Here is a 26141-nt window from a genome sequence, read left to right as displayed (position 1 = left end):
AGTGACACCAGGCTCTCAGCTTCTGCAGCAGCTAGGGTGATACCTTCCAGAGCAATCAGCTGTGGTTGTGACCACTGTGATTCCTAAGCTTATCAGGGGAAGCAGGTTGAGCTAAGATGGGGGAAGGAAAGGTCTAGATTTTCCACTAATCTAGGCACATGGAGCTTGAGTTGACAAACTGAAGGAATCCTTATGGTGAGATGTCTTATGTTCCTCAGCTAGTGAAGCAGGATTTACTCATTACCTGTTCTTGAATTGTATGATTGTAGCATTATATTTTATGGAAACAACTTTTGACTATGATTCAGAGATGTGACTGGAGTATTTCTCCCACTCCCTTGTCACTTGTGTAATCTTGGACAGATTGATCTTCTTTAAATTAGGATAATAAGACCTTGCCTGTCTACCTCCAGGGTTGTTGTAAGGATCATAAGAGATAATATATAAAACTATAATTTTTGTAAACTAGCAAATGCTGTATAAATCTAAGGTATCATTATTATTGTAAGTGACTAAGTGATTTACATCTTAAAGCCCCTTATTTTCCTTGATTCTATGTTAACAATAAATGTTTAATTAGTATGCTATAAAATTAGATAGTCCCGGCCGGGCGCGGTGGCTCAAGCCTGTAATCCCAGCACTTTGGGAGGCCGAGACGGGCGGATCACGAGGTCAGGAGATCGAGACCATCCTGGCTAACCCGGTGAAACCCCGTCTCTAGTAAAAAAATACAAAAAAATAGCCGGGCGAGGTGGCGAGCGTCTGTAGTCCCAGCTACTTGGGAGGCTGAGGCAGGAGAATGGCGTAAACCCGGGAGGCGGAGCTTGCAGTGAGCCGAGATCTGGCCACTGCACTCCAGGCTGGGCGACAGAGCGAGACTCTGTCTCAAAAAAAAAAAAAAAAAAAATTAGATAGTCCCAAAACAACTACAAAGAAATTTAGTATATGGTATGATCTTTTTACGTTCTGCTATGTTACATAGGAATTCCTGGGAATAAGAAAAAATTTATCCAGTTCCTATTTTATACTTATATCCTTGAGTATATTCTCATCAATTTAGGAGACAAATAAGTTACTATTTATTCCATAAATAGTGCCAATTATTTTATAATCTGAATTTAAGAAGTCACTATTTCTTCTGCTCAATAAAGTATAATCAGGCCAGACCTGGTGGCTCATGCCTATAATCCCAGCACTTTGGGAGGCTGAGGTGGGTGGATCATTTAAAGTCAGGAGTTTGAGACCAGCCTGACCAACATGGTGAAACCCTGTCTCTACTAAAAATACAAAAATTAGCCAGACATGGTGGCACTCGCCTGTAGTCCCATTTACTCAGGAAGCTGAGCCGGAACGTGCCACTACACTCAACTCGGGGCAACAGAGCAAGATTCCATCTCAAAAATAAATAAATAAATAAATAAATAAAATACAAAAATAAACATACAAAAATTAGCTGGGAGTGGTGGTGCATGCCTGTAATCCCAGCTACTCGGGAGGCTGAGGCAGGAGAATCGCTTAAACCCAGGAGGCGGAGGCAAGATCAAACGCTGCACTCCAGCCCGGGCAACAGAGCAAGACTCCGTCTCAAATAATAATAATAATAATAATAATAATGTATAATCAGTCAGGAGATTAGAGCAGAAGTTGGTAAAGTGTGCCCCATAGAATGAATCTGGCCACTATGGCCTGAAAACTAAGAATCATTTTGACATTTTTTAAATGGTCTTTTTAAAAAAATCAAAGAAGAATATATTATGACACGACACTTGAAAATTATATAAAATTCAAATTGCAGTGTCGGCCAGGTGCAGTCGTTCACACCTGTAATCCCAGCACTTTAGGAGGCGGAGGCGGGCAGATCACCTGAGGTCAGGAGTTCGAGATCAGCCTGGCCAACCCTGTCTCTACTAAAAATACAAAAATTAGCCAGGCGTGGTGGCACGTGCCTGTAATCCCAGCTACTCAAGAGGCTGAGGCAGGAGAATCGCTTGAATCTGGGAGGCAGAAGTTGCAGTGAGCCGAGATCCTGCCATTGCACTCCAGCCTGGGCAACAAGAGTGAAACTCCATCTCAGGAAAAAAAAAAAAAAAAAAGAGGCCGGGTCGGGCGGCTCATTCCTGTAATCCCAGCACTTTGGGAGGCCAAGGTGGGTGGATCACCTGAGGTCCGGAGTTCAAGATCAGCCTGATCAATATGGAGAAACCCCGTCTCTACTAAAAGTACAAAATTAGCCAGATGTGATGGCACACGCCAGGAGAATCACTTGAACTCAGAAGACGGAAGTTGCAGTAAGCCAAGATCGCACCATTGCACTTCAGCCTGGGCAACAAGAGCAAAACTCCATCTCAAAAACAAAAACAAAAATTGCAGTGTCTATTTATTAAGACATGGCCACACCCATTCATTTATGTACTGTCTGTGACTACAACAACAGTTGAGTAGTTATGAGAGAAACCATGTGGTCTACAAAGACAAAAATATTTACTATCTGGCTCTTTATAGAAAATTTTGCCTCCCCTTAGACTAGATGATTCAAAGGGATGGAAATAAAAGTATTTTTCTAAGTTGCTAGCTCTCTGTTAGTATAAATAAACCTGGGATATAGGTACTCAAATGATGCATGTTTCAAAAACTTACAGTTATGGTTTTTTAAATTAAATTACGTTTAATTTTTTTTTTTTTTTTTTTTGAGACAAAGTCTCACTCTGTCTCCCAGGCCAAGCTGGAGTGCAGTGGCATGATCTCTGTTCACGGCAACCTCTGCCTCCGGGTTCAAGGGATTCTCCTGCCTCAGCCTCCTAAGTAGCTGGGGTTACAGGCATGCACCACTATACCCGGCTAATTTTTGTATTTTTAGTAGAGATGGGGTTTCACCATGTTGGCCAGGCTGGTCTCAAATACCCTACCTCAGGTGATCCACCCGCCTCAGCCTCCCAAAGCTCTGGGATTACAGGCATGAGTTACCATGCCCAGACAATTTTTTTTTTTTTTTTTTTTTTTGAGACAAGATCTCACTCTGTCAACCAGAGTGCAGTGTTGCGATCCTGGCTCACTGCAACCACTCCTTCCTGGGCTCAAGGGATACTCCAGCCTCAGCCTTCTGAGTAGCTACAGTTATGGTTTTAACATGCAATGACCAACTAAGCCAATTTTAAGAAATTAAAAGCCAATTTTGTTTTTCAGACGGTCTCACTTTATTGCCCAGGCAGGAGTGCAGTGGCACAATCTCAATTCACTGCAACCTCTATCTCCTGGTTCAAGCGATTCTCCTGCCTCAGCCTCCGAGGTTTCTAGGACCACAGGTGCGCGCCACCATGTCCAGCTAATTTTTATGTTTTTGTAGAGACAGGGTTTCACCATGTTGGCCAGGCTGGTCTCGAACTCCTGACCTCAGATGATCTGCCTACCTCAGCCCCCCAAAGTGCTGGGATCACAGGCATGAGCCATTGCACCCGGCCATGAAAATCTTATTTACAAAATGTAATAAATAAAATATAAATAGGTATATTGCAATTAAATAATTTTAAAATTCCCCATTTTGTTCATTGATGGTGGCAGAAAAAAAGAGAATTGGGATTATATTAGTTCTCTGACTAACACACAGTAGAAACTGACTCTGACTAAAGGAAGAAGGGGTTTATTAGAAAGAGGATTCTTGAATAGTTCCAGAACTGAGGGAAGAGCTAGAGGTCGTGATCTTTGGAAGGACAGGAAACTGGGAAGCTCCAGGTCCTTACCAGCAGGAGACCCTGGGTCTCTTCTCAGGGCACATCTATGAGACTTCAGGAGCCTTTCATTTGAGTTTCAAGCTTTATGGAGAAATAAATTGACGGGTCCAGTTTATGGCTGGGTAGCCAAAGGGAGGGAATAATGTGATTGGTAACCTCCCCGGAGTCCCATGGTTGAAATGGAGAAGGAAAAAAGGAGAGGTTAGTAGGATTAAGGGATGCCAGGCCGATGAGAACCAACAGATGTGTGCACAGCTTGTCAGGAAACATGGGCTATAATCTCAACTTCACCAAATAGGTGAATACACTGGGCTTCAGTATTATGTTCAATATGTAATAATTATATATTAGTGTAAAAGGAGGGGCACAACACCCTTCTGCCATGAAATTATTCATTGGCCACAGTGCAGAGGATTTGGGTTTTTTTTTTGAGTTAAAGAACATTTTTTTTTTTTTTTCTTAAGAGACAGGGTCTCACTCTGTCACTCAGGCTGGAGTGCAGTGGCACTATCATAGCTTACTGTAACCTCAAATTCTTGGCCTCAAGCCATTGTCCTGAATCAGCCTCCCAAAGTGTTGGGATTATAGGCATGAGCCACCACACCTGGCCAAGAGCTTTGTATATTAATATACAGAATTCATAAACAGTTCACCTGAACCAACAAGAAAAAACATCAAATAGTGCTTGACTTCATTACTTACTAGGCAGATGCCAAATACTTTTCTTTTCTTTCTTTCTTTTTTTTTTTTTTTTGTTTGTTTGTTTGTTTGAGACAGGGTCTCATTCTGTCACCCAAGTTGGAGTGCAGTGGCAAGATCATGGTTCATTGCAGCCTCCACCTCCCACACTCAAGCGATTCTCCCACCTCAGCCTCCTAAGTAGCTGGAACTACAGGCATGTGCCACTGTAGCCAGCTAATTTCCTTTTATTTTTAGTAGAGATGGGGTTTTGCCATGTTGCCCAGGCTGGTCTCAAATTCCTAGTAATCCACTTGCCTCAGCCTCCCAGAGTGCTGAGATTATAGGTGTGAACCACCATGCCTGGCCTAGAGATACAAATTTAAACCACCATAAGACAATACTGCATATCTACTAGAATAAGTAAAATGAAAAAGACAGACAATACCAAGTGCTGGCAAGGATGTGGGGCAAGTGAAACTTTCACACATTGTTTGTTTGCTTGGGGACAGTCTCTTGCTCTGTTGCCCAGGCTGGAATGCAGTGGTGTGATCTTGGCTAACTGCAACCTCTGTCTCCTGGGATCTAGCAATTCTCCTGCCTCAGCCTCCCAAATAGCTGGGATTACAGGCATGCACCACCACGCCTGGCTAATTTTTGTATTTTTTTAGTAGAGATGGGGTTTCATCACGTTGACCAGGCTGGTATTGAACTTCTGACTTCAGGTGATCTGCCCGCCTTGGCCTCCTACAGTGCTGGGATTATAGGCATGAGCCACCATGCCCAGCCTACTTTCATACATTGTTAAAAGCAGTATCAAATGGTACAACCATTTTGGAGAACTCTTCGGCAATATACGCTAAAGTTGAACACATTCATGCCCCAGAATCCATAAATTCCACTTCTACACATGTACCTAGGCACCTAACATACTCTTCCTTAATGGGTTTAGGCCTGGGGTCACAAACTCAAATGCACACAGAAAGAGTCTATCATATGATCAATTGTGGTAGACGATAGGGAGTGTCAAGGACTGTGTTTAAACTGGAGAGCTCCCTATTAAGATTATGTTAAAAAAAAAAATGAAATGGACAGCCTGGCCAACATGGTGAAACTCCATCTCTGCTAAAAATACAAAAATTAGCCAGGCTTCGTGGCAGGCACCTGTAATCCCTGCTACTCGGGAGGTCGAGGTAGGAGAATTGCTTGAGCACAGGAGGCAGAGGTTGTAGTGAGCTGAGATTGCTCCACTGCACTCCAGCCTGGGCAACAAAGCAAGACCCTGTCTCAAAAAGAAAAAAAAGAGAGGAGTTCTTATCCACACCTGTAGCCATGCTTTCCAAGGGCTCATTGCGGTTTGTGCAGGTCTTCAGATGCAAGAAGACAGCCACAGCTGTGACACACTGCAAACACAGCAATCAAGGTGAATGGGCGGCCCCTGGAGATGATCGAGCTGTACACACTGATATACGAGCTGCTGGAACCAGTTCTGCTTCTGGACAAGGAGTGATTTGCTGGTATGGACATGTCCATGTGAAAGGTGGTGATCACATGGCCTGGATATATGCTGTCCATCAGTCTAGCTCTAAAGCCCTGATGTCCTATTACCAGAAGTATATGGATGAGTTTTCCAAGGAGGAGATCAAAGACAAAGATCAAAGACATTATCATACAGTATGACTGGACCCTGCTGGTGGCTGACCTCCACCACCACTAATCCAAAAAAGCGAGAGACCCTGGTACCCATGCTTCCTACCAGAAATCCTACCAATAAGCCCATCATGAGAACTGGGGTTTACTTGTATGATAAACAATGTTTGAGAGATTTTTTAAAAAATAGATGATCCTTTTGTAGTTCATGAGCATGATGATTGGGTGTTCCCACCCATGTGTGAGATGAGCCACCCTCGAACCTTGTTACCATGTCAACATATTACCTGTCTGACATGAGAAAAACAAAAAAAAAAAAGAAAAAAAAAAGAGATTATGTTAAGTGCCTGGGAAATATTCTTCTTACTCAGGAAGAAACACCTGGCCAGTTGTACACATTGACCAGGAGGGCATTTTCATTAGAAGTGATTCAAGTGGGTACTGTGGACACCATTTGGTATAACTGCCCATCACTCCTGTTTACTTTCCTCTGGAAATAGCCCCTGCTGCCATGTCTAGACTTCAAGGTTTTGCCTCTCTCTCAATGGCTAATTGCTGTTGAGTGGACACCTTACCCAAGCCAGGAGCAGTGGATTCTGTTGGTGCTCTGCCCAGAGCTCCTTGACTAGGCAGTGTACCATCCCCCAGCTGCTGTGAATGTCAGCTGTGAACACCTCACAGGTGGCCCTGCTATTGAATCATCTTGCCCAAAAATGCTTGAGAAAGTATGTTCTCCCCCTGGAGGGAGAGGTACACCATTGCTTCAAAGTGGGATAACTCAGTCATGTCATTCACTCTCCAGGTCCCATCATGGGATCAGGCTGAGGCTAGGCTTGCTTAGCTCTGTCTCCTGTACCACCCTGCTTCCCTCACTCCCTTAACAGATTTCTCCTGAGAGCACTCTCTCCGTACATCACACCAGAATCCCTCTGCCTTTGGGGAACCCAAGCTAAGTCACAAGGCCCATAAGATCCTTTTATCCCAAAGAACCAGAAAGCCTGGGCACACTGAAACAGAATCATATCAATGGCCACACAACCATGAACTCCTGGTGCTCAGTTTCTTCCCTTGCTGAGCTGTGGTTATCTAGCTTTCTTTTTGATTTCATCAAAGCCCACAGGAGCTTCCCAATAATCCTCCTTTTTGTTTAAGTCAGCCAAAGTTTCCTTTTTTTTTCCTGAAACCAATATAACCTTAACTAATGTGATGGGTAACCAAGGCCTGACCTAACGTGGCTTTGGAAATATGACCCAATACTTTATAGGATAACAGTTGGAATCCTGAGGGAAAAATTAATTGATTGCCCTTACTATCCCTAGGCATCAGTAGCTAGAAGTGTTGCTGGGAACACTCCCTCTCTTTAATCCTCCAGGAATTTGCCTTGCTGGGGAACTAATTTGTTACTCATGGCTGTTTTCCTGAGACCTTGTGATTCCCTGGAGGCAGAGGAGTTAAATTACTTCCACTGGCCATCACAGCCTTGCATCTTTTGTTGTTTCCAGTACTGTTCAGGAAGGCTCTAGCATCTCTCTGAGCCTTCTTGTTTCTGAAAAATGCTTTTCTTCATCTTTGTATTTCTCTGTGTATGTACACATGTGGTACATTTGCAAAAGTTAGGAGAGTAGAAGGAGGTGGGGGGAAGTCGGAGGTGGGGGGAAGTCAGAGGAGGAGCGGTCAGATTTCAGATCACTGAACCGTGGGTTATAAATAACGGGTGACACAACACAAACCTGATTAGTTCCACTCAGAATTGCTCACTGATTCATCAGAAAATTGATCCTTCTGACCCAGACACTCCTCTCTCAATAGTCAAAGGCAGCTTTTGTTTGAATCAGTAATTGTGCCTCTATAGGAATTTTATGGAGTTTAGCTCAAGAAAACATTCTATCCAAGCCAAACGTGGGTATGGTAGAATACTATTTAAGATATTAACCTACATTCTCCGATGGGCATGTCCTCCTCTTCTTTCCCTCCATTCAAGCAGCCATGTGATCTCAGGGAGACATGCCGCAAAGAGAAGAATGAAAAGTTGACAAGTTTTTCTGGCTTGTTTCTAATAATAGATGCCATAAACTGATAGTTCACTGATCTTCGAACACCCATACATGAGTGCCACTGTTTTGGCCCACACAGTACTTTTTAAAAGTATGATTCTGTTCACATGAGGCTCAGTTCTCCAGGTCACCACAGTCCCCAGCATTCCTTATTGTCTGTCACAGTTGACATTACCTGCCTCGCCTTTTTCTGTGTGCCCTTGAACTTGTGACCCCAGGCTTAAATCCATTAAGGATGTTTATATTAGGTGCCTAGGAAGCAGACATTCTTTCCTCTTAGGAAGACCTGGCATATTAAGAGAGGGAGGGTTTCCCTCATAAGAGGAAAACCCCTAGGGTTATAGTCAATAATGAGCCAGGGCCTCTTCTTTGTATCACAGAGAGTGGAAATTCTGGACTCTCAGGCCTGGAACACTTGGGTCCAAATGCCTGAGGAGATGGGGGAGACAGGAGTACTTGGGAGTAGTACTCCCAAGGAGAGAGGGAAAGAGGCACATGTGAGGGCCTCAAGTCAAAGTGAGGAAATTCTCCCTGCAGCCACCCATTAAGTCCCCTTCTTTTTCCCACATGATTCATCCACCAAACAGATATTTAGTAAGTGTTCACTGTGTTCACTGTGTGCCAGCAACGAACTAACATTTGTGGGCTTTTAATTATGTAATCTCTTTCTCTCTCCATCCATCCAGATTCTGAACTATTTCCAAGAAAATGCCACCACTTGCTTCATCTCCTGAGGCACCTTGAATACCCCTTTGCCTTGAATGAGAGAGAGAAAATTGTTTTTCCTTCATTCATATAATTGTGGAATGATAGCTCTGAAAAAGCCATGAGAGCTGATGAAGGCCTCCTGTCTCCAAGAAAGAACAGAAATGGAGAAGATTTGGTCTCTTTTGTTCACCACTATATCCTTAGCAGTGTCTTGAACAATGCCTGACACATAGTAGGTTCTCAGTATTTATTTGTTGAATGAATGACCAGCTAAGCAGTTAAGGGCAGAGGTGGTCCCAGTTGCCACATGTCCTGAATCTTTATCCAGGCTCTCTCCCAAACTGCAGGTTAGCAGAAGGAAAGCCAATGTTTTTTGTAAGAGCCTTCTTTTTTTTCTGTTTGTTTTTGTTGTTGTTTGTTTTTAGAGACAGAGTCTCACTCTTTTACCCAGGCTGGAGTGCAGTGACATGATCATAGCTTACTATAGCCTCAAACTCCTGGGCCCAAGCAATCCTTGTGCTGCTAATTAAAAAAAAAAAAAATTTTTTTTTTAAATATATATACACACACACAAATGGAGTCTACTATGTTGCCCAGGCTGGTCTCAAACTCCTAGCCTCAAGCATTCCTCTGACCTTGGCCTCCCAAGGCACTGGGATTACAGGTGTGAGCCATGCACGCAGCCCCCATAAAGGCTCTTAACAAGAAACTAAGAGGGAAAAAAGAATCAACAGGAGATTTAATGACAGCAACAGTTTTCAGAAGTATATATGGCCATGATGGGAGTCTAGAAGAACCCGGCCTAATGGAGCCAGTCTTGAGCTGCAATTCTTTTATCTAATTCTCCCAGAACCCCTTGACTTAGTTGCTTTCACTGGAGAATAGGTGTATTCTGGGGGTTAAAAAGTTCTCCAGGGAAAGCTTCCCACTTACCTCACCATCTTGGTATCCTGCTCTTCCACCCAACATGCAAACATGCAGCTGGTCACTCAGCCAGTCCCTAAAACCTGTTAATTGGCCGATAGTTTGGCTCTGAGCAAACCTGTGGACTTAGGAGCCTCAGCTCTTGCCTCCCAGGAGTTTCCCAACTTTGGGGGAAGGTAACATATGTGCTCTGAAGCAAGCACAATGATGGCTATGACAGGAATTTTGCAGCACACGTTTAAATAACAACACTAGGTAAGGCAGGTCAGTGAGAGCCCATCAATAGGGAAAATGGCAGTGTGGGTCTAAGGCTTGAGAAAAGGGAGAGAAGGCTGTGGCCTTAGTGTCCAGCCTGCTCAGCATCTCTTCTCCCCTCTTCTGGTTGCAGCACTGTTTTTTTCTTTTTGTTTTGAGACAAGGTCTCACTCTGTTACCCAGGCTGGCCTGGGTTCAAGTGATTCTCTCGTCCCAGCCTCCCAAGTATCTGGGATTACGGGTGTGCACCGCCATCCCTGGCTAATTTTTATATTTTCAGTAGAGACGGGGTTTAACCATATTGTCCAGGCTGGTCTCAAACTCCTGACCTCAAGTAATCTGCCCTCCTTGGCCTCCCAAAGTACAGGGATTACAGGATTGAATGACTGAGCCCAGCCTGATTGCAGCACTTTAATTATCCCTTAAGAAACTGTCCCCAACTAGTTGCATGTGGGTGGACTTGGTGGGACTATGAATTAAAGTGCTATGGTCAATGGGTATGTGTGGCCCAAAGACCCAAACTAGGCCATTCACACTCTCTCTTCCAGGGATTTGAATCTTTTTTTTTTTTTTGAGACGGTGTCTCGCTTTGTCATCGCCCAGGCTGGAGTGCAGTGGCATGATCTTGGCTCACTGCAACCTCCATCTCCCGGGTTCGTGATTCTCCTGCCTCAGCCTCCGGAGTAGCTGGGACTACAGGTGCGCGCCACCACCCTGGCTAATTTTTGTATTTTTAGTAGAGACAGAGTTTTGCCATGTTGGCCAGGCTGGTCTCAAACTCCTGACCTCATGTGATCTGCCTGCCTCGGCCTCCCAAAGTACTGGGATTACAGGCATGAGCCACCCCACCCGGCTGGGATTTGAATCTTGAGTACAGGAACATGAGGGAAGAAAATCTATCCTGGATGGAAGCTCTCTGAAGGGACCTCCCATTAACTCCTGCTACTTAGACTCCTCAGGTCCCCTAACTGCTCTTCCTGGGGCCTGCCGGTTCAGATTCTGTAAATTCTGCGAGCTTTCCCATATCATTCCAATAAGGTCTTTTAAGGTTCTGCTTCTGTGGTTGGCAACCTGAGAACCCTGCTTGGTACAACAAGGGTTCCTGGAAAATGTAGGAATGTGAACTGGTGGCATGAATAGCTGAAAAGGACGCAGAGCTTATTCCAGGTCAGGAGAACATCACCTGTAAGGCCTCTCCAGAACCATACTTGGCCTAACTCAAGGGGAGATTTCAAAGGGGGAAGTATGAGAAGTTAGGAGGGGGATGTGGAGTGGAGCCAGAGTGGACTGGAGGGTATGGCCTTTCTCCTAAAGCAGAGGTTCACACAATGTTGTTGGATACACTGCATAGTCAGTGAGAGCTGCAGATGGAAGTAGAGCCAGCCAACAGACAACTTGGCAGGATGCACTAAAAATTGGAGCTGGGCCTCAGAACTGGGTTATTCTGGCCAAATATCATCTGTCTAGTGTGTCCAGACAGCAAAGAGTTGGGAACCATTACTGAAGAAAAACAAGAGCTATGGAGGAGGGGATTGTTTGAGGATGCAGTGATTGTAAAGAATAGAGTGAACTCTTTGGTCAGCCTGGATTTGAATCCCAGCTCCATCACTGATGTTGTGTGGTTGATTTTCTTACCCTTAAATGGTCCCTACCTCAAATTAATATTGTGGCTGGCAAATAATAAGCACACAATAAATGATGGCTGCTGCTATTATTTTCATCAATAAAATTTTATATTAATCTACATTGTTAATTAGTAATTATTATTATTATTTCCAGTTAAACTTCAGATTTAAAGCCATAGACTATCCCTGCATGCATACTCACCCCCACACAAAACACACAATTATATTCAGAAATACCCCTGGGGCCCAATCTGAAATTACAGACTAATAAACCCTAGACAAAGCTAATAAGGTATAAAAAGCAATGATCCAACTAGTCATAAACTTCTGCCACTAGGTTAAAAGAGAAATGGTGATCTATGACTCAGAGCTGTGGAATAGTCAGGGACCCAAGTGACTGGCAAAGTTGGGACAATAACCTGGGTTTACCTCCTGTTCTGATAAGACCCTTGGAGACTGGATGCAGATGCAGCCCAGATGCTTGAACAGGAGTGCGATGGTTCATGAAGTATGCAGTGAGTCTGAGGAAATGGACCTGAAAATGTCACTGTATTATGAAAACAACTTCATTTATCACTCTTCGAGAAGACAGAGTGATCAGGAAGGTGCTGGCCTGGGACTTGAAAATCCTAGAGTCCATGGAGGGTCTATTAGGACTTCTGGAAAGTGGTTGATCCTCTCAATGCCTAGGTTCCCCATATCAGTAGCCCCTGACCGTGGCATGAACATCCCTCCTCCATCTTTGTGAATATTGCCCATTCTGCCTGGAACACCATAATCTCACTCTTTCTCCACCTCATCCTGATGCTCTCAGGATCTCTGAATTTTGAACACAAATATATCCTCCCCCACAGCAGACATTTTATCATCAAGGCCAATTGGCACAAATATAGACATAGCCATTGTGTTATTATAAGCCACAGGTGGGTCTTTTCCTTAGGATATTGAAGCATAGGGATTTATTTATTTATTTATTTATTTATTTATTTATTTATTTATCGGGGACGTAGTCTTGCTGTGTTACCCAGGCTGGAGTGCAGTGGCGGGATCTTGGCTCACTGCAACTTCTGCCTCCCGGGTTCAAGCGATTCTCCTGACTCAGCCTCCCGAGTAGCTGGGATTATAGGCACCTACCACAACACCTGGCTAATTTTTGTATTTTTAGTAAAAACAGGGTTTCACCATGTTGACCAGGCTGGTCTCAAACTCCTGACCTCAGGTGATCCACCTGCCTTGGCAGCTGAAAGTGCTGGGATTACAGGTGTGAGCCATCGAGCCCTGCCAAAGCACAGAGATTTAAACTAAAAGGCCACACTTCCACCACACGCTGCAAGGCAGGAGGGACAAATATTAACCTCACTTCACAGGCAAAGAAATTGAATCTCAGTGAGGTGGGGTGACTTGCCCAAGATCACAGAGCTGGGAAATGTTCAGTTAACTCCACATCCACCTTATCTGCTCAAATTCCAGGGTTCTCTCCTTCATAATCAGCTATGTCTTAGGCAGCTTTATCATCTCCAGGTTATATGGTCTCTGAGGGATCTTCTGGGCTCATGGACTTGGGAACAGTCCCCTCCAGGTAGAGGGGAATTCTTGGGGAAAGCCTCAGGGTGTAGCTGGAAACATCCTAAGAGACTTTTGGATTGTATCAGTGAACAAGACAACAAGAGCTCCATCTCTGTGGAATTTACATCCTAGTGGGAGTAAGAGTCAATAAGCTATAAACATAACAAATTCAGAGATTATGTAAGATGTAAAAAGGTTATAAGGGCTACAAAGAAAGAAAGAAAAGGGAATGGGAAATGGGTATCATAAGTGTCAGGATAGAAGGAAATGTTGCAATTTTAAATCGGGCAGTCAGGAAAAGTCTCATTGAGAAGGTGACATTTTAACAGAGACTTGAATATCAGGGACAGAACCACAGGATATCTGGGCAAAGAGGATTCTGGGCAGACAGAAGAGCCAGTGCAAAGGCCGTGAGGTGGAAGCATTGCTGGTGTGTACAGGAGACAGCAAGCAGGACAGGGTGGCTGCAGCAGAGTGAGCTGGTGGTGGAGAGAAAGGGAGACCAATCATGTAGGGCCTCGAGGACCACTGTAAGAACTTTGACTTTTACTCTGAGTAGAACAGCAAGCCATTGGAGAGTCCTTAGCAGAGAAAGGACTGATCTGGCTCATGTTTTAAATCTGGCTGCCATATTGGGAGTAGATTGGAGGAAAAAAAAGTGGAAGCCCTGGGACCCACCAACATGAACAATCAGGGAGAAGACAAGAGGCCAGCAAAGGAATGAACAGAGGTAGTAGAAGCAAAACTGTAGTGTATGTTTTCATGGAAGCCAAAATGAGGAAAGTCTCTCAAAGGAGGGAGTGGGTCTATTTGGCCCCCTTCCAAGACTACAACTGCAGTGAATGTTCCACAAAGCATATCAAGTCCTTTAAAATACTTGAAAAACTTCTTACTACCTTCAGGAATAGCCCGAGGCAATTATCAGGACTTATCTAGCCTTTCATGAGCCGACCTTGCTTGTCTCATACCAAGCCCATCCCTACCTGAAGCAATTGCAGCTCCCAAAACAGGGTGCTTGTTCTAAACACTGAGCCTTTCCATAGTTCTTCCTTTGCCTGGAAACTTCCTGTCAATCCTTCAGGTCTTGGCTGAGATGAGACACCCCCTTTCAAGTCTTCCCCTGCTCTGTGCTCCCTGAACATCTACTGCTTACTCCAGCTGGAGCATTTGTCAGGCCTCTGAGCCCAAAAGCCATCATATCCCCGTGACCTGCATGTATACATCCGGATGGCCTGAAGCAACTGAAGATCCACAAAAGAAGTGAAAACAGCCTTAACTGATGACATTCCACCATTGTGATTTGTTCCTGCCCTACCCTAACTGAAAAGATACATTCTCCCCAGCCCTTAAGAAAGTACTGTGTAATATTCTCCCCCTCCCGCCCTTAAGAAGGTACTATGTAATATTCTCCCCGCCACCCTTCAGAAGGTACTTTGTACACCTATCCCAAACCTATAAGAACTGGTGATAATTCCGGCCAGGCGCGGTGGCTCACGCCTGTAATCTCAGCACTTTGGGAGGCCAAGGCGGCGAATCGCGAGGTCAGGAGATCGAGACCATCCTGGTTAACACGGTGAAACCCCGTCTCCACTAAAAAAATACAAAAAAATTAGCCAGGCGAGGTGGCGGGCGCCTGTAGTCCCAGCTACTCAGGAGGCTGAGGCAGGAAATGGCGTGAACGTGGGAGGCGGAGCTTGCAGTGAGCTGAGATCCCGCCACTGCACTCCAGCCTGGAGGACAGAGGGAGACTCGTCTCAAAAAAAAAAAAAAAAGAACTAATGCTAATCCCACCACCCTTTGCTGACTCCTTTTTTGGACTCAGCCCGCCTGAACCCAGGTGAAATAAACCGCCTTGTCGCTCATACAAAGCCTGTTTGGTGGTCTCCTCACATGGACGCGTGAGACATTTGGTGCTGAAGACCCGGGTCAGCGGGACTCCTTCGGGAGACCAGTCCCCTGTCCTCACCCTCACTCCGTGAAGAGATCCACCTACGACCTCGGGTCCTCAGACCAACCAGCCCAAGGAACATCTCACCGATTTTAAATCGGGTAAGCAACCTCTTTTTACTCTCTTCTCCAGCCTCTCTCACTATCCCTCAACCTCTTTCTCCTTTCAATCTTGGCGCCACCCTTCAATCTCTCCCTTCTCTTAATTTCAGTTCCTTTCATTTTCTGATAGAGACAAAGGAGACACATTTTATCCGTGGACCCAAAACTCCGGCGCCGGTCACAGACTCAGGAAGGCAGCCTTCCCTTGGTGTTTAATCGTTGCTGGGACGCCTGCCTGATTATTCACCCACATTCCATTGGTGTCTGATCTCCGCGGGGATGCCTGCCTTGATCATTCACCCACATTCCCTTGGTGGCAAGTCAATTGCGGGGACGCCTGCTTTGGCTGCTCACCCACATTGCAGCCCAGGACTACTCACGCTACCCCTTCTCTCCATTTCTCTACCCTCTCTTTTCTCTCCACTTTCCTGGGGGGCAAGCACCCCCCATCCCTTCTCTCCCTGTCTCCGCCCGTTTTCTACTTTCCTGGGGGCCAAGTGCCTCCCACCCCTCTTCCACTTTCCTGGGGGGCAAACACCTCCCACCCCATTTCCACTTTCCTGGGGGGCAAGCACCCCCCACCCCTTCTCTCCATGTCTCTACTCTTCTCTTTAAACTCACCTCCTTCACTATGGGCAATCTTCCACCCTCCATTCCTCCTTCTTCTCCCTTAGCCTGTGTTCTCAAGAACTTAAAACCTCTTCAACTCTCACCTGACCTAAAATCTAAGCGTCTTATTTTCTTCTGCAATACCACTTGACCCCAATACAAACTTGATAATGGTTCTAAATAGCCAGAAAACCGCACTTTGGATTTCTCCATTTTACAAGGTCTAGGTAATTTTTGTCGAAAAATGCACAAATAGTCTGAGGTGCCTGATGTCCAGGCATTCTTTTACACATTGGTCCCTCCCTAGTCTCTGCTCCCAATGTGACTCATCCCAAATAGCTCTTCTTTCTCTCCTGTCTGTTCCTTCAGTCTCCACCCCAAGCTCTGAGTCCTTTGAATCCTCCTTTTCTAGACTCATCTGGCCTCTCCCCTTCTCCCCAGGCTGCTCCTCGCCAGGCCGAGCCAGGCCCCAATTCTTCCTCAGCCTCTGCTCCCCCACCCTCTAATCTTTCTATCACCTCCCCTCCTCACACCTGGTCTGGTTTACAGTTTCGTTCTGCAACTAGCTCTCCCCCACCTGCCCAACTATTTCCTCCTAGAGAGGTGGCTGGAGCTGAAGGCATAGTCAGGGCACATGTGCCTTCTTCTCTATCAGACCTTTCCCAGATCAGCCAGCGTTTTGGCTCTTTCTCATCAGACCCCACTAAATATATACAGGAATTCCGATATCTAACTCTGTCCTACAATTTAATCTGGAGTGACTTAAATGTCATCCTAACTTCTACCCTCTCCCCAGATGAGGGGGAAAGAGTTTTTTCTCTAGCCCAATCTCACGCTGATAATCGCCGGCTTCATGAGCCAGACCTCCAGGAAGGCATTAGAGCAGTTCCTGAGAACATCCCCAATGGAACTGTCAGGCAGATTCCCCAGGTATAGCTAGGTGAGATTACATGATTTCCTGCCGACTTGAAGGGCTTAAAAAGGCAGCTTACAAAGCTGTTAATTATGATAAACTTAAAGAAACTACCTAAGGTAAAGACGAAAACCCAGCCCAGTTCATTGCCTGCTTAGCAGCAACCCTTAGACGCTTTACCGCCCTAGACCAAGAGAGGCCAGAAGGCCGCCTTATTCTTAATATGCATGTTATCACCCAGTCAGCTCCTGACATTAGAAAAAAGCTTCAAAAATTGGAATCCGGCCCTCAAACCCCACAACAAGAATTAATCAACCTCGCCTTCAATGTGTAAATAATAGAGAGGAGGTAGCCAGACAGCAACGCATTTCTGAGTTACATTACCTCTGCTGTAAGACAACCCACAACCATGTCTCCAACATACAAAAACTTCAGAACATCCAAGCCACAGCTCCCAGGGCCTCCTTCAAAACATCTTCGTGGACCTTGCTTCAAATGCCAAAAGCCTGGCCACTGGGCCAAGGAATGCCCGCAGCCCAGGATTCCTCCTAAGCCGTGCCCTGTCTGTGCGGGCCCCCACTGGAGGTCAGACTGTCTAACTCACATCGCCGCCGCTCCTAAAGCCCCTGGAGCCCAAACCCAACGTTCCTTGGCCGACTCCTTCCCAGATCTCCTTGGCTTAGCAGCTGAAGACTGATGCTGCCCGATTGCCTTGGACGCCCCCTGGACCATCACGGATGCTGAGCTTCGGGTCACTCTTACAGTGGAGGGTAAGTCCGTCCCCTTCTTAGTCAATTTGGAGGCTACCCACTCCACATTACCTTCTTTTCAAGGGCCTGTTTCCTTTGCCTCCGTAACTGTTGTGGGTATTGACGGACAGGCTTCTAAACCTCTTAAAACTCCCCAACTCTGGTGCCACTTTGGACAACATTCTTTAACGCACTCCTTTTTAGTTATCCCCATCTGCCCAGCTCCCTTATTAAGTCGAGACATTTTAACTAAATTATCTGCTTCCCTGACTATTCCTGGGTTACAGCCACACCTCATTGCCGTCTGTTGCCCTGGTTCAAAGCCTCTTTCACATCCTCTCCTTGTATCTCCCCACCTTAATTCACAAGTATAGGACACCTCTACTCCCTCCTTGGCGACGGATGATGCACCCCTTACCATCCCATTAAAACCTAATCACCCTTACCCCGCTCAATGCCAATATCTCATCCCACAGCATGCTTTAAAAGGATTAAAGCCTATTATCACTTGCCTGTTACAGCATGGCCTTTTAAAGCCTATAAACTCTCCTTATAATTCTCCCATTTTACCTGTTCAAAAACTGGACAACCCTTACAGGTTAGTTCAGAATCTGCGCCTTATCAACCAAATTGTCTTGCCTATCCACCCCGTGGTGCCAAACCCATAGACTCTCCTATCCTCAATACCTCCCTCCACAACCACTCCATAACCCATTATTCTGTTCTAGATCTCAAACCTGCTTTCTTTACTATTCCTTGCACCCTTCATCCCAACTTCTCTTTGCTTTCACTTGGACTGACCCTGATACGCATCAGGCTCAGCAAATTACCTGGGCTGTACTGCAGCAAGGCTTCACAGACAGCTCCCATTACTTCAGTAGAGCCCAAATTTCTTCCTCATCTATTACCTATTCCAACATAGTTCTTCATGAAAACATACATGCTCTCCCTGCTGATCGTGTCTGGCTAATCTCCCAAGCCCTAACCCCTTCTACAAAACAGCAACTCCTTTCCTTCCTGGGCATGGTAGGATTCTTTTGCCTTTAGATACCTGGTTTTGCCATCCTAACGAAACCATTATATAAACTCACAAAACCAAGCCTAGTTGACCCCATAGATCCTAAATCCTTTCACCACTCCTCTTTCTGTTCCTTAAAAACAGCCCTAGAAGTTGCCCCCACACTAGCTCTCCCTAACTCATCCCAACCCTTTTCATTACACACAGCCAAAGTACAGGGCTATGTGGTCAAAATTATTACATAAGAGCCGGGACCATGCCCTGTAGCCTTTCTGTCCAAACAACTTGACCTTACTGTTTTAGGCTGGCCCCCACCCCCATGACTGTATCTCTCTGATCCACCTGACATTCACTCCATTTCCCCATATTTCCTTCTTTCATGTTCCTCACCCTGATCACACTTGGTTTATTGATGGCAGTTCCACCAGGCCTAATCACCACTCACTAGCAAAGGCAGGCGATGCTATAGTATCTTCCATATCTATCATTGAGGCCACCACTCTGCCGCACTCCACTACCTCTCAGCAAGCCAAACTCATTGCCTTAACTCGAGCCCTCACTCTTGCAAAGGGACTACGTGTCAATATTTATACTGACTCTGAATATGCCTTCCATATCCTGCACCACCATGCTGTTATATGGGCTTAAAGAGGTTTCCTCACCATGCAAGGGTCCTCCATCATCATTAATGCCTCTTTAATAAAAACTCTTCTTAAGGCCACTTTACTTCCAAAGGAAGCTGGAGTCATACACTGCAAGGGCCACTAAAAGGCATCAGATCCCATCACTCAGGGCAGCGCTTATGCTGATAAGGTAGCTAAAGAAGCAGCTAGCATTCCAACTTCTGTCCCTCATGGCCAGTTTTTCACCTTCTAGTTGGTCACTCCTATTTATTCTCCTACTGAAGTTTCCACCTATCAATCTCTTCCCACACAGGGCAAATTGTTCTTGAACCAAGGAAAATATCTCCTTCCAGCCTCACAGGCCCATTCTATTCTGTCGTCATTTCATAACCTCTTCCATGTAGGTTACAAGCCATTAAGTCCACCTCTTAAAACCTGTCATTTCCTTTCCATCGTGAATATCTATCCCCAATCCTCCACTCTTGACTCCCTCTTGGAGTGGATAGATGATCTTTGCTGACAGGACACATTCCAACACTTTCACCCTGAAGTCCTATTCTTTACTGTTATACTCACTCTTATTCTCGTTCCTGTTCTTATGCCACCCTCTGCCTCTCTCCAGCTATCTCCACCACACTATCAATCTCACTCACTCTCTCCTAGCCATTTCTAATCCTTCTTTAACAAACAATTGCTGGCTTTGCATTTCTCTTTCCTCCAAAATCGCCAAGGCCTCAATTTGCTCATTGCTGAAAAAGGAAGACTCTGTATATTTTTAAATGAAGAGTGTTGTTTTTACCTAAATCAATCTGACCTGGTATACGACAACATAAAAAAACCCAAGGATAGAGCCCCAAAACTCGCCAACCAAGCAAATAATTATGCTGAACCCCCTTGGGCACTCTCTAATTGGATGTCCTGGGTTCTCCCAATTCTTAGTCCTTTAATACCTATTTTTCTCCTTCTCTTATTCAGACCTTGTGTCTTTCATTTAGTTTCTCAATTCATACAAAACTGCATCCAGGCCATCACCAATAATTCTATACCACAAATGCTCCTTCTAACAACCCCACAATATCATCCCTTACCCCAAAATCTTTCTTCAGTTTAATCTCTCCCACTCTAGGTTCCCATATCGCCCCTAATCCCACTTGGAGCAGCCCTGAAAAACATTGCCCATTATCTCTCCATACCACCCCCCAAAATTTTTGCTACCCCAACACTTCACCACTATTTTGTTTTGTTTTTCTTATTAATATATGAAGACAGGAATATCAGGCCTCTGAGCCCAAGCTAAGCCATCATATCCTCTGTGACCTACGTTTATACATCCAGATGGCCTGAAGCAACTGAAGATCCACAAAAGAAGTGAAAATAGCCTTAACTGATGACATTCCACCATTGTGATTTGTTCCTGCCCTACCCTAACTGAAAAGATACATTCTCCCCAGCCCTTAAGAAGGTACTTTGTAATATTCTCCTCCTGCCCTTAAGAAAGTACTTTGTACACATATCCCAAACCTTTAAGAACTAATGATAATCCCACCACCCTTTGCTGACTCCTTTTTCGGACTCAGCCCACCTCTTGCACCCAGGTGAAATAAACAGCCTTGATGCTCACACAAAGCCTATTTGGTGGTCTCTTCACAAGAACGTGTGAGACAGCATTTACTATGCTATTGAGATTGCCTGTTGAACCTTTCTGCCTCCTCCAACAGAGAATAAGTTTACTGAAGGCAGAGAATATTTATCCTTCACACAGAACTTGAAAAAACAGTTATAATTTTTTTTTGATAGAGTCTTGCTCTGTTGCCCCGGCTGGAGTGCAATGGCAGGATCTCAGCTCACTGCAACCTCTGCCTCATGGGTTCAAGCAATTTTCCTGCCTCAGCCTCCCAAATAGCTTGGATTACAGGCACTTGCCTTCATGCCCGGCTAATTTTTGTATTTTTGTAGAGATGAGGTTTCACCATGTTGGCCAGGCTGGTCTTGAAGTCCTAATCTCGGGTGATTCACCCGCCTCAGCCTCCCAAAGTGTTGGGATTACAGGCTTGAGGCAACACACTCAGCCAGTATTTTTGAATGAATGAGAAAATACATTTTGGGACATGTTGAATTGAGGTATTTATGGGACACAGAAGGCAGAAGCATCTGGTAAGAGCAGTGGTGTGCTGGCAAATGTTTATCAACTGGCTCATAGTGGAAAAAGTTCCAATTTGTAGCATTTGTTGAATTCCACAATGTCAACACTCCCACCATTGGTATTCAAGCTGCCAATGTGGCATTGCTAAATATAGAATTGAGAAGAGATGTGCACTCTTGGCTCTCACAAGTTGGTACAAGCAGGCTGCAGCACACCACTGCCTGTGGGTAGGTGGATTTAAGGGTATGAGGTTCAGGACTGCGATGTGGGCTGGAGAGATGGATTTGGTGGTCATCTTCAAAGTGATGGTCATTGGAACTAGAGGAACAGCAAGACAGCCCAAGGAGTTTGTTCAGGGTCAAAAGGAGAGAACAGGAATCGAATTTGACATAAGGCCAACATTTTATGTATCATGTGGAAAAGGAGCATCTTTGAAGGAGAAAGACCTGAATGAAAAATTGTTCAGGAGAACAATTCAGGAGAAAACCTGAATGATTTTTTCATTCGGACAGGAAGACCTGAATGAGAAAATTAGGAGAACAAGGTTAGAACAGTGTCAAGGAAGTCAGAGAATAGGAATTTTCAAGAAGATTCTTCCCATGGTAAATATTATGCAGAGAGATGCAGTAATGCAAGGTCTGGAAAATGTCTATTATGTTTCAAAGTTAGCAGGTTATTATTACTTAGCCAGAATAGTAAGGACAGTGGCCAGAGTACAGAGAGGAAAGTGAGAAGAGAGTGGATATGGTCAGGGATGGTGGCATTTGGGGTGTTGTATTAGTTACCTGTTGCTGCATATCAAATTACTTTAAAACTTAGTAGCTTAAGCCGGGCCCAGTGGCTCACACCTGTAATCCCAATACCTTGGGAGGCCGAGGCAGACAGATCACAGGCTGGAGTTCAAGACTAGCCTGGCCAACATAGCAAAACCACATCTCTATTAAAAATACAAAAACTGGTCAAGGCTGTGGTCAAACCTGTAATCCCAGCATCTTTAGAGGCCGGTGATGCATGGATCACGAGGTCAGGATCGAGACCACTTGGCTAACACGGTGAAAACCCTATCTCTACTAAAAAAAAAATACAAAACACAAGGAGGTGGTGGATGCCTGTAGTCCCAGCTACTCGGGAGGCTGAGCAGGAGAACATGTGAACCTGGGAGGCGGAGCTTGCAGTGAGCTGAGATCCGCCACTGCACCCAGCTTCATGGCCAGAGTGAGACTGCCTCCAAAAAAAAAAAAAAAATTTAGCTGTGCATGGTGACACGTGCCTGTAATCCCAGCTGCTTGGGAGGCTGAGGCATGAGAATCACTTGAACCCAGGAGGTGGAGGTGGCAGTGAGCGAGATTGTGCCACTATACTCCAGCCTGGGTGACAGAGCAAGACCCTATCTCAAAAACAAAACAAAACACAGTAGCTTAAAACAAAAATGAACATCTCAGATTCAGTGCTTCAGGAATTCAGGAGAAACAGATCTGGGCAGTTTAGACCTGGGGTCTCTTATGATGTTACCTAGGGCTGTGGCCATCTGCCAGCTTGAATGGGGCTAGAGGACCTCATGTGGTTGGCAAACTGCTGACCATTGGCAGGAAACCCCAGTTCTTCCCCATGTGGACCTCTCCATAGGGCTGCTTGAGTGTCCTCACAATATGGCAGCTGGTTTCCTCCACAGTGAATGATCCAAGATAGCATGGCAGAAGAAGCTATAAGTGTCTTTAATGGCCTAGCCTTAGAAGAAATGCACCATTACTTCTACATATCTTGTCAGTCATGCAGACTAGCCATTATTCAGTGTGATGGGGACGATACGAGGGCATAGATATCATGAGGAAAAGATCATAGGGGGCCATCTTGGAGGCTGGCCACCACAGATGGAGGCAAGGGCTGGTAGGATTGACTGGCCTCAGGGCTGCAAAGAGAACTCTGATATTAATCTGCTTCATTGAATCACTGGTATATTTCAGTTCCCCAGTAGAGGTGTTATTCAAGCTCCTAGAGCTGAGACGTCTTTCTGTAGACTTTGAGGCTGGTGCAGCAAGAAGATTAGCAGTGTGGATAATTTTTTCTGTGAGAACCATAAGCCAACATAGGCTGAGACTAATGTGCAGCCTCATTATTGAGGCTATTTCAAATACAGACTCCCTCTCTTGGAAGGTACACAATGATTGGGCTTGGAAACTGTGCAGTCAGATGGAAGTAGCACCATGATCAGAATGTAAGAAGCACATTTTCTCTGATTCAGGATAAACCTCACTGATCAAGGCTTACCTCTTTCTACCTCTGAGATTCTTTTTTTTTTTTTTTTTTTGAGATGGAGTCTTGCTCTGTTGCCCACTGCAACCTCTGCCTCCTGGGTTCAAGCGATTCTCCTGCCTTAGCCTCCCGAGTAGCTGGGATTACAGGTGTGCACCACCACGCCTGGCTAATTTTTGTATTTTTACTAAAGATAGGGTTTTGCCATGTTGGCCAGGCTGGTCTGGAACTCTTGACCTCAGGTGATCCACCTGCCTCAGCCTCCCAAAGTGATGGGATTACAGGCATGAGCCACCGCACCCGACCTTCAGATTCCTTATTTTCTAATAGTAAGATATAAAATTTGGGGGAAATATTTCTACTTTCTCAGTTTTGTGTATCAGAAATCTATAAGGGCTTATAATAATGGACATAACACCTATCATCACGGTTAGAGTTCAGAATCAAATTTGTGGAAATGGCCGGGCGCGGTGACTCATGCCTATAATCCCGGCACTTTGGGAAGCTGAAGCAGGTGGATCATCTGAGGCCAGGAGTTCGAGACCAGTGTGGCCAACATAGTGAAACCCCATCTCTACTAAAAATACAAAAAATAGCGGGGCATGGTGGTGGGCGCCTGTAATCCCAACCACTCGGGAGGCTGAGGCAGGAGAATCGCTTGAACCCAGGAGGTGGAGGTTGCTGTAAGCCAAGGTTGTGCCACTGCACTCCAGCCTGGGCGACAGAGTGAGACTCCACCTGAAAAAAAAAAAAATTGTGGAAACAGCTAGAATTTTCTACTTCTTCTACTTAATCACCTGTGGGACGTTCTCTGCTGCTGCCATCTTGTGGCCACTTGGAGTAATAACAATCACAATGTGCCTTTAGTCCAGTGACTCACCAGGCGATGTAGGAAGGTCCTCTGGGTGAATATTTCCGATGGCAGGTTTCCAATTATTCTGCAAGGCAGGCTCTACTTATGGTGTAAAGTTTTGCTTATTAGAAAGTTCTTTCTGAAACTGAGTCAAATTCTGCTTTTATTCAATTTCTATACAATTCTTTTTCTACTGTATAATTTTTTTTTATTAATTTTTTTTTTTTTTTTTTTTTTGAGACAGGGTCTTGGTCTGTTGCCTAGCCTGGAGTGCAATGGCATGATCATAGTTCATTGCAGCTTCAAACTCCTGGGCTCAAGGGATACTCCTAGCTAGCCTCTCAAGTAGTTAGGATTATGGGTGTGTGCCACCACACCTGGCTAATTTATTATTATTATTATTATTTTGAGACAGAGTCTCACTCAGTCACCCAGGCTAGAGTACAGTGACACAGTCTTGGCTCACTGCAAATCTCCAGCTCCCAGGTTCAAGTGATTCTTCTGTCTCAGCTTCCCAAGTAGCTGTGATTACAAGTGTGCACCAACACGCTGGCTAATTTTCGTATTTTTAGTAGAGATGTGGTTTTGCCATGTTGCCCAGGCTGTTCTCAAACTTCTAACTTTAAGTAATCCATCTGCCCCAGCCTCCCAATGTGCTGGGGTTGCAGATGTAAGCCACCACAGCTGTCCTGCCTGGCTGATTTTTAAAATTATTTTTTGTAGAGAGAAGATCTAGCTATGTTGCCCAAGTTGGTCTTGAATTCCTGGGCTCAAGCAGTCCTCCTGCCTTGGTCTCCCAAAGTGTTGGGATTACTGGTGTGAGCCACTGCACCCAGCCCTCTAATTCTTAAAAAAAAAAAAAAAAAAAAAGGAGGCAGCTGCTTATCATATTTCCCTAAATCTTTTTTCGTAAATATTTTAGCTTCTTTATCTCTCCTTAAATAATATGATTCCCAGAGCCCTCATTCATCATCTAGGGTCTGAGACAGGCATGCTGGTGCAAGTGATTTACTGGGGAGTGGCCTCAGGAGAAACCTGTAGGGAAGCCAGGGAAGCAAGATGGTGAAGAAGGCAGAGCTAAGCAAGGATGCAGTTTAGCCAGAGACCAGCCCAGCCTGATGCCACGGGGAGCTCTGGATTCTGAGTGGTACTACAGAATGAGTCTCACCTGGAGGCAAGGGGTTCAGTCTTGTATACTGTGACACTCAGTCGTTGGCTCTTGGGGGCGAGGGGAGTTGGAGGAAACTTTCCTGAGTGAAGTGGTTCTCATTTGGGCAAGGGCAATTCTCAGGAGGGCTAGCAGCCAACGCTCAACAGCATGTGGGGAGTGGGTGACCAGGAAAGAGGATCTGTATACCTTCTGCTCATATCTCATTTCAGTCATTATAGTCAGACCAGGACCCAAATATCCCAGGTGTAGTCTGAAGTGTAGTATTCAAGGGATCCAGGCCGAGTACAGTGGCTCATGCTTATAATCCCAGCACTTTGGGAGGCCGAGGCAGGCAGATCCCTTGAGCCTGGGAAGTCGAGGCTGCAGTGAGCCAAGATCGAGCCACTGCACTCCAGCCTAGGCAACACAGTGAGACCCTGTCTGGAAAAAAAAAAAAAAAAAAGAGTTCAAGGGATTCATTATATCCCATTCTCCTTAGCCCAGTATTAACAGTCTAGTCTTACATTTGGGTTGTCTGATCGAAACCCCAAGAAATTTTTCACATAAAATTGCTCCCAGGCCAAGTGTCTTCC

The 26141-nt window shown here is 45.2% G+C and overlaps 2 protein-coding genes and 1 non-coding gene across 3 annotated transcripts in view; 2 read left to right on the top strand and 1 right to left on the bottom strand.

Moving 5' to 3' along the window:
• Positions 1-26141, bottom strand: part of LRRFIP2 (LRR binding FLII interacting protein 2) — a 177270-nt gene that overhangs the window by 144563 nt on the left and 6566 nt on the right. The gene's annotated exons all lie outside the window — the stretch shown is intronic.
• On the top strand, positions 5619-7392 carry LOC110742606 (40S ribosomal protein S16). The gene is given in 4 exon segments (XM_031663490.1): positions 5619-5824; positions 5826-5929; positions 5932-6059; positions 6061-7392. Coding segments are annotated over 4 exon segments (438 nt in total). The 5' UTR covers positions 5619-5738; the 3' UTR covers positions 6181-7392.
• Positions 6250-6353, top strand: LOC116274033. The gene has a single exon (XR_004182513.1). It is a non-coding gene; the product is annotated as a small nucleolar RNA U13 (small nucleolar RNA).

Source organism: Papio anubis, chromosome 2, assembly GCF_008728515.1.
Source record: "Papio anubis isolate 15944 chromosome 2, Panubis1.0, whole genome shotgun sequence".
Taxonomy (NCBI): Eukaryota; Metazoa; Chordata; class Mammalia; order Primates; family Cercopithecidae; genus Papio; species Papio anubis.
Note: the sequence above shows the minus strand (reverse complement) of the source record. Positions and strands in the feature narration are given on the sequence as shown.